The following is a 9,380-nucleotide window of genomic DNA, read 5'->3' on the forward strand; positions in this document are numbered from 1 at the left end:
CGCAGAATTCCTGCAGGAGTAATACTGTCAAATTTATAGCTCCTAAAGAGTTGTGTAGAGGCCAAACCTTGGTTCCATTTAAATCAGTGGCAAAACTCCAACTGACCTCAATGAGAGCAGAATGAATGCTCCAGTTTTAATATTGCTCCTGATTGTGTATGAGCTGTTTCAACATCACTAGTGTGTAGATGCCCACGTATTTAGAGGCAGCAGCTCTGTTTTGAAATTGTGACTATTCATATTCTTGAATCAGGAAGGCGTGCACTGAATAGTGAAACGTAAATAGAAGGTGAATCATAATGGACTAATGTACTGTATTTATGGCTAGTTGTATTCACCAGTATTTTGTACACAGATACATCACTGAATATGTACTTGGAGTAGTGGAAATTACTTTAACAAACTCAAAATAAATTTGGGCCAGGTTCACCTAATTGTGACAAAATGAATGCTTTTTGTGTGAATAAAAACAGACCCTGTTTATTCCCTTGCACATGTGGTACTTTCCTTTTGTGCTGTCATGCCCCTGAAACATTGAGTAAGAGGGGAAGGAAGTGAACCCTTGCCTTGTCATTCAATCCTCGCTAAATGCTTCAGCAACTTTCTAATGGATTCCAAAAGTGAAGAAGATGACAAATCTCAGTGATAAGTTCATTAGCAGGGACAAGAGGTTTCTGATTTGTTGATAGATGTTTAGAAAAGGTAATTAACACACTTAAGATGCTGTACATTGCACTGATTTTTTATTTTTTATTTTTTTTTATCACTGGCCTGATAATATTGAGAGGCCTGCCTGGAACTGCTGGAGCCTGCATGCATACAGACCTCATGAAGCACAGAGTATCAGACTCTCTGCTGTTAAAACACAGATTTCTACCATTCGAGCTAAAGGAGAATTTCCTCCAGCTTTTTATCTTTTGTAAGCCAGTCACTAGAGAGCACTAGTATGTATACACAGGGTATGGCAAGTACTCGGGGAGTGTCTTAAGTTCTTAAAGGGTTGGATAGGAATTAATAATTTTCTTTGACAAATCATTTTCATCTTCACCAGTGTATCTCTTCCTCTTGAACAGAAAGATGTAATTGCTGATGAAATCCAAACAGCAAAAGCAAGTTCATGCTCCAAGCACAAAATCTTTGAAAATCTTGCTGCCAAGGAAATATGCTGTAAATATCTAGACAGGAAGGTGGGACACTTGCCATCAGAAATTGCTGTTCTCTTTGCCACTGCCATCTGCCTTTGTCTGCGGAAAAAGAATCCTGACCTAGCAGAGGTAAGTGTTGTATGCCCTACTAGTCTTAGATACCAAGGTCTAAGCCACAGCACCCAAATGTGATTTTGTTATTTTTTTTAATGTCCACCAAGGTGAAGGACTTGGGCACTGATTAACTGCTTACCAAATGTTGTTGTTCTGAACAGGTGCATGAAATGATGAAAATGGCTGAACATAAAATAAGAGATCAGAGCCTTCTTGAAGGCAGCACTTTTTCTGGATTCTCCATTAATACCCCAGAAGAAACAGATGACGAGACAGCTAGTCACAATTATAGTTCTTCAGGTGATAGCAATGAGGACAGTGCAACAGCAAGGTCCCTGAAGTGTGCAAATTCATCCCCACCTTTACTAAGAGTCATGCCACCTGAAATGTACAATGGACAGATGTCACAGGTCCCTTGCGAATCGGATGAATCGAGTAGTTTTGTATGGGATCCTGAGGAGGGTTCTGCATATGGCCCACCTAGCAGTGGCTGTACTGATCCGGAAAATGCCACATCCTCTCATTCCGGGAGAAATGTTGAAATATGTACTGGTGGCTTCCAAGAAAAAAATGTGGCATCCAGTGAAAATAAAAAGACTTTGGAAATGGTATCTCCTGCAGAAAGAATGGTTTCTTCAACCCTTGACCCTTCATGTTCTTCACAAGGTAAATCTAGGTATTTTTTGGGAGTGAGAGGCTGAGTTAAGATCATTCAATATGTGACCATTAAATTATCATGACACAATGTCCCCAATCCTGTTACCATGACCACAAGATTTATATAAGGTGCTCAGCTACCATGGTGATAGGCAAAATATAAATGCCTAGACAGACTGATAGATCACTCCTGCAGTCTTTGAAAAACCTTCCTTTTATACATTTCAGCATATTTTGTCTCCTTGGTTATTATGTTACCAATTAATTTATAGAGGCAATTAAAATTATCTAGTTTTTCAATTTAATTTCTTGTTAGAAGTCAAATTTAAATGATATAGAATTGTTTCGCCTCTCCCAAATTATATGTAATATCAGTGTGTTAGCCACAGGTGAATTTTTGCTAAATATTTGGGCCTTTTTCCCCCCTGCAGGATTAGCCAAAGAAACCTCGTGGAAAATAAAGATCAATGATAAAAAAAAGAAGCTTATGGAAAATATTTTACTATATGAAGAAGAAAAGTTAAACAGCTCTGAACTCTTTGAATCTCAAACATGATTGAATTATCAACAGTGGCATCTTGGAAGAAGAAATTGGGAATCTTTTTCTGGTAGCAAAATGGTAAAAGCTAAACCACACACTTCATGTAAGGTTAAGTAGTATATTTTCAACAGACATGTTAACTCTCTTTAGAGAAAAAGAATAGCCACATATCAGGTAATTCCAAGAGAATGTCTGCTACAGTGTGGATTAAAGCAGAATGCAACTTTTACACCTCTAGCCCGATATAACGCTGTCCTCGGGAGCCAAAAAATCTTACTGTGTTATAGGTGAAACCGCATTATATCGAACTTGCTTTGATCCGCCGGAGTGTGCAGCCCTGCCTCTCTGGAGCGCTGCTTTACCGCATTATATCCGAATTCGTGTTATATCGGGTCGCGTTGTATCGGGGTAGAGGTGTATGATCAGAAAAATTAGCATTGTCCTCTTTCTCCTTGCCTTACTGTGCTGAAAAAAATTAAAAATTGCCAAACTGAGACAATTGTCTGAATTGGCTTAGGGCAAGCTCTGTTTTGCACTGCACTTCATAAAGCATTTGTGTACAGTATATTTTTTATGACAAATTAGGATCCTGCACACGCTACAGCAGGCATTCATTACATACTGAGTTGGCAGTACTCTGTAATATCCATTGCATCTAGTATTCACAGGGTGATCAATGGGAACTACTTTTCACTCTTTCAAAACAAAGAACTAAAAATGTACCTAGTTTCATATAATCTTATTCCACATTCTCGATTGTACTCCATATCCTAGAAGATGTGGTGGGTTTTTGTTTTTTAAGGAAAGTTCTCTGCTGAATTCTGTATGATTCCATCTCCAGCTGCATTGCATTGAAAACGGATGTTTGGACAATTTTACATCTCAATGATAGAACACTCTGGAACTGTACATATATGAATATGTAATATCAAACAGCTACACTGAGAGATGGTGTACACTGACTCCCTCTGTAGCCTTGAGAAAGTCATTTAATCTCTCTGTGCCTCAATTTTCTCATTTGCAAAATAGGGTTAATACCTCACTAAGCTGTTTGAGAGTTATATAGCATTTTACAAACATTAGTTAAGTGCTATTAATATGATTACTTGTTTCATACTGTAGCTTTTGTTGTAAATGTATATTTTGGATTTTGATATGATTCAATATTTTAATTTAAAACCTATTTAATTTTTTATGGAACTCTTGAGTTTGGATTTGTAAAGGGCCTGAGGCAATGATTAAAACAATCAGCTAAAGATTAATTAGTTAAAGGGCTGGATCTTGAAGCCTTTACTCACCTGAGTAGTCCTAATGAAGTAGCTGATTTCAGTGTGCCTGCTTACTTGATCAAGAGCTTCAGAATTAGGCCCAGTGTTTGTGATCACTTTGAAGAGGAAAAAAGCTAGAAATTATAATAGAAAGCATGGATGCTTCTCCTATTTATTTTCAAGAGGAAACCTCCTCAAGAACATGTGACATTCTTACTCCTTTTTTCTTTACCTTGTAACAGAGTCCTTTAATCCAGCGTAAGGAAATAAAACTTTATAATAGGGGGGAAAAAGGACCTTCGGAACCATATAGCTCAGCTTTCTGCTGTGCGTAACTGCTATTTCTGGGCCTGATGCTTCTAATATATACTTGAGGAAAATTCCCATTACAATTTGAGCAAGCAAGGAATGCAGGATTGGGCCTTGTATGTGATTCTTCCCTTTGGAATTATGGAAAGGTGTAATTTTCTTAGATGTACAATAAGGTCTCCACATTCAAGTCCCTCCTGAGGACCTAGTTCTATGAAGACTTCTACAAGAAACTAGCCAACTGACAATGGTAGGAGGAACTGTGGTAGACTATCTTAAAAAAAATCGCCCTTGTCCAAATACTGCCTTACAAAGTGTGGCAAGGCCAACTGTCAACGTGCATGATCTGCTCCAGTCCACTACCTTTCAGCTGCCTAGGGTGTTGTGTATGTTTGCTTTGGTCTTTTTATTGTGCAAGGCCTCATTCTTGCATTGGTAGCAGATTTCAGTGGGTGTCAGTTCAGGCATAACAGTCAATCCACACATTAAGAACATCAGAGTGGCGATACTGGGTGAGACCAAAGGTCCATCTAGCCCGATATCCTGTCTTCCGACAATGGCCAATGCCAGGTGCCCCAGAGGGCATGAACAGAATAGGTAATCATCAAGTGATCCATCCACTGTCACCCATTCTCAGCTTCTGGCAAACAGAGGCTAGGGACACCATCCCTACCCATCCTGGCTAATTGCCATTGATGGATCTATCCTCCAGGAACTTATCTAGTTCTTTTTTTGAACCCTGTTATAGTCTTGGCCTTCACAACATCCTCTGGCAAAGAGTTCCATAGACTGACTTTGCGTTGTGTGAAAAAATACTTCCTTCTGTTTTAAACCTGCTGCCTCTTAATTTCAGTTGGTGACCCCTAGTTCTTGTGTTATGAGGAGTAAATAATACTTCCTTTGTTTACTTTCTCCATGCCAGTCATGATTTCATACTTCAATCATATCCCTCCTTAGTCATCTCTTTTCCAAGCTGAAAAGTCCCAGTCTTATTAATCTCTCCTCATATGGAAGCCGTTCCATACCCCTAATCATTTTTGTTGCCCTTTTCTGAACTTTTTCCAATATATCTTTTTTTGAGATGGAGCGACCACAACTGCAAGCAGTATTCAAGATGTGGGCGTACAATGGATTTATACAGAGGCAATCAATATATTTTCTGTCTTATCCTTTTCTTAGTGATTCCCAACATTCTATTTGCTTTTTTGACTGCCGCCACACATTGAGTGGATGTTTTCAGAGAACTAGCCACAGTGACTCTTAGAGTAGTCACAGCTAATTTAGACCCATTACCCAATGCAGTATGAGAGCTTAAGTTTTTGGGGTCAAGGACCGCGCCTTCTATTTGTACAGCGCCTAGCACACTGTGGGCACTACCAGAACCAAATAAGTAAAATTTATTATACTTATCATTTGAAAGTCACAATCTTATACCAGTTCCTCAGGTAGATACCTACACTAGTAACTGATAGAAGTTCCTGGCTATAAGTGCCTAGATAATCAAATTACTAGTATCCATAAATATATTGTCTAGATATTTTCTGGTATTGAATTTATATTACTGGTTTAAAAATACAAAGAAAAAACGAAATGATATGGGCATTATTTTTTATAAATAATTGTCTGTTTAGTTTAAGATATTCACTAACTGTTCTGCAGTAATATAACCTGGATGTATAAACCTATTATTTTATACATTGGGGTATACAGTGGTTGCCTCTCTATGTAACTTGCTTAGGGTAATGTACACTGGAATTTTATTAAAATCTATATATTTTGAATATATTTTTGAATAAACTTGGGGGAAAACGTCCTTTCTGTAAGTCCTGCCTTTACTGTAAGATCTGTAGGACAGCAAAAATTGTTCCAAACCATCTATTTTGGCAACTCCTGTCTTCAGAGAGCAGCTCAAAGTATCCCCGCCTGTACAGAGTGCAATTATTATTTGTTTTGTAGTAGCACCGGGGCCCCAGTAATAGATCAGGGTTTCATTTTGTTAGGTGCTATGCAAACAAGGAAAGAGAGACTATGAAATGTACTAAATTTTGACACAATTGCTCCTTCATGGTGAATGTCACAGGCAGGTCACAGAATAGAAATGGAAAATAAGTGATGATTTTGGAATTAATGTCATGTAGCTAAGGACATTACAAGGGTGCAACTGAATGGAACACTAGGGCCTGAGCATCATTCTATGCCAGTGGTTCTCAACCTTTCCAGACTACTGTACCCCTTTCAGGAGTCTTGCATCCTTCCAAGTTTCACCTCACTTAAAAATTACTTGCTTACAGAATCAGACAAGAAAATACAAAGTGTCACAGCACGCTAATACTGAAAAATTGCTTACTTTCTGTATGAAATTTTAGTTTGTACTGACGTTGCTAGTGCTTTTTATGTAGCCTGTTGTAAAACTAGTCAACTGTCTAGAGCTGTGTTGATGTACCCCCTGAAAGACCTCTGTGTACCCCAGGGGAACACACACCTCTGATTGAGAACTACTGTTCTATGCTAATGACTGGTGATGAAGTTAAAAATTCATGGACATATTAGGCTAATTGCAGTCTCTTGTCAATATAATCTGAAGCTAAAAGTAAACGTAGATGTCCACTTGAAGTAGCATTTCAAATGGTTAAGCTAGGAGGGTATTTAAATATGTAATCTAAAAAGAAAGTATTACTGGCCAGCTTTCCAAAGCTACTGATTGTTCTAGACTCTCACATGCATTTTTTTGGTCTCAGAGTAGGCTATTTTATCTGCCCTCTGTATACAAACATTTTGCATCTTAAAATGAAACTTTAGTGTCACAAAACATGCATCTTATAAAATTAGCTATATATATTTTTTTTTTATTGGGCAGTGGTGAGAGGGGGGTGTATATCATACAAGCTGACATTTACTAAGTGTCACATTTATCCTTTCCTGGCCCCAATTTGCATTAGATATTATACAAACACCATCATTTATTTTAGTAACTAGTAACAAATTCTCTAAAGTAAGAAATTGAAACACATTATAAGGCCTTACACTGAAGTGAGAATACACAGAAAACCAAAACACACATGAAGTTGAAATATGTCAACCCTTAATAAGCAAAATAGTCTACTGCTGGCTATTACCGGTAGCAAGCTAAACATTTAGGACACAGTACTGCAGCGAGTACACATGTAAAATTCCCATTAAAGTCAAAAAGAACTTTGCCTGCTTAAGGATTTCAGGATCTATCCTTAAATAGTGCATTTTTAAGGAGAGAAAATAACTACAGTACCTTTAAGGGGGGAAAAATTGGCAGTAAATGATATATTGCCTCTCAATTCTGCCATTCTTTGATCAACTTTATAGAATTCAGGGTTTTTCATATACTGCTTCCAGTCCATTCACCCCTACACGCAGCTGGCTGGAGAATCTTGTCAGATGTAGCTGCCAATGGAAAATTTTGCTCAAAACCAAAAAAGCACAAGTGTGTGTGTAATGGACAGAAAAGAATAAAGAAAAAAAAGATAAAAGTGGGAGTAGGAAGAAGAGGTAATGGAATGAAGGACTGGTAAAGCAAACAGAAATTATAAAGAATTTTCAAAGATTGTAAAAGCATTAGCCCCGGTGCTGAAAATGTATCACTTTTATTTTGTATGTTATATTGTACATCATTCTTACATAAGCAGATGCTTGGGTGAGTATAAAAATATTTGTGCAGCTTCTGAGAAGATCAGGTGTCTTCTTAGGGACACAGCATATTTTGCTTTGCCAGTATTATTTTGTAATATGGTATTCAATCACCAGGAATTAGTTTAATAGCCTTTGATTATCACTCCAGCACTCACAAAGCCACATCTCCAAAACCTGACCCCAGAAACTTTTTATAATTCCACAAAGTCACACCATAGGGTTCAAGCCTGCACCATCTCACCTGTAAATATTCAGGCTAAGGTGTTGCTGATACATTAGGGTGACATCCAATACAGGGAGGAATTCTGAAAGGCGGGCTCGGCGCCTGCTGTGCAGTGCTTTTCCCATAGCTTTTGTCACCGGGCCTCGGCATATATAACACAGTAGCTCCTTTCCCACTGAACATTTTTTAAAAGCCACACGTTTATTTATTTATTATTCAACAGGAACGTGCACGATGGCCCCACAGGATCTTGCAAAAATAGGGTTACCATTTGTCCGGATTCCCCCGGACATGTCCGGCTTTTTCAGGTTAAAAATAGCGTCCGGGGGGAATTTGTCAATGTCCGGACTTCCCCTCCTCCCCCCCCCCCCCATGCAGAGCGTGCGCGCGGCTTACAAACCAGCCAGGGCTCCGACAGCCAGAGCCAGAGCCCTTCCTGCACTTCCCCCCTCCTCTCTCCTGAAACTTGACACCACTCCCCTCCTCTCCCTCCCCCTCCCTCCCTGCATTCACAGATCGCCGGCTGTTCGTCTGGAGCTCCGACCCTGCTCCCCTCCCCCGCTGTCGAGTGCGCTGCTCTGCAGCACAGTAAGGGGGCCGGGGGCCAGAGAAGCGGCAGGGAGGTTCTGGGGGGGGGGTAGTCAAGAGACAGGGAGCAGGGGGGAGGATTGGATGGGTCAGGGAGTTCGGGGGGGGCTGTCTGGGGGTTGGGGGTGTAAGGTTTTGTGCAGTCAGGGTACAGGTGGGGGGGTCTCAGGAGGGGGCAGTTAGGGGACAAGGAGCGGGGGGGGTGTTTGTGAGGTCTGGGGGGGCTGTCTGGGGGTTGGTGTAAGGTTTTGGGCAGTCAGGGTACAGGTGGGGGGGTCTCAGGAGGGGGCAGTTAGGGGACAAGAAACAGAGAGGCTTAGGTAGGGGGTGGGGTTCTGGAGGGCAGTTAGGAGCAGGGGTCCCAGGAGGGGGCAGTCAGGGGACAAGGAGCGGGGGGGGGGTCGAGAGTTTGGGGCGGGCTTTCTGGGGGGGGTGGATAAGGTTTTGGGCAGTCAGGGTACAGGTAGGAGGTAGGGTCCTGGGGGGCAGTTGGGGGGGGGTCTTAGGAAGGGGCAGTTAGGGGATAAGGAACAGGGAGGCTTAGGTAGGGGGTGGGGTTCTGGAGGGCAGTTAGGAGCAGGGGTCCCAGGAGGGGGCAGTCAGGGGACAGGGAGCAGAGGGGTTTAGATGGGTCAGGAGTTCTGGGGGGGGGCTGTCAGGGGGTGGGGGTGTGGATAAGGGTTGGGGCAGTCAGGGGACGGGTAGGGTCCTAGGGGGCCAGTTAGGATGTGGGGAAGGTCTCAGGAGGAGGCAGTCAGGGGACAAGAGGCAGGGAGGCTTAGGGAGGGGGTGGAGTCCTGGGGGGCAGTCAGGGGACAAGGAGTGGGGGGGAGGGTTGGGGGTTCTGAGGGGGCAGGAAGTGGGAGGGAGTG

General features: G+C 41.4%; 1 protein-coding gene across 4 annotated transcripts in view; it reads left to right on the forward strand.

Annotated features, from left to right (window-relative positions):
* Positions 1–5,847, forward strand: part of IRAK2 (interleukin 1 receptor associated kinase 2) — a 33,863-nt gene extending 28,016 nt beyond the window's left edge. For all 4 annotated transcript variants that reach the window (XM_005288480.5, XM_042849882.2, XM_008168054.4 and 1 more), the window contains 3 exons: positions 1,074–1,274; positions 1,421–1,925; positions 2,348–5,847. In XM_005288480.5, the coding sequence (XP_005288537.2) occupies positions 1,074–1,274; positions 1,421–1,925; positions 2,348–2,472 (831 nt within the window). In that variant the 3' untranslated portion in view covers positions 2,473–5,847. The remainder of the gene's footprint in view (positions 1–1,073; positions 1,275–1,420; positions 1,926–2,347) is intronic.
* The last annotated feature ends 3,533 nt before the right edge of the window (positions 5,848–9,380 follow it).

This window comes from Chrysemys picta, chromosome 7, assembly GCF_011386835.1.
Source record: "Chrysemys picta bellii isolate R12L10 chromosome 7, ASM1138683v2, whole genome shotgun sequence".
NCBI classification, from domain to species: domain Eukaryota; kingdom Metazoa; phylum Chordata; order Testudines; family Emydidae; genus Chrysemys; species Chrysemys picta.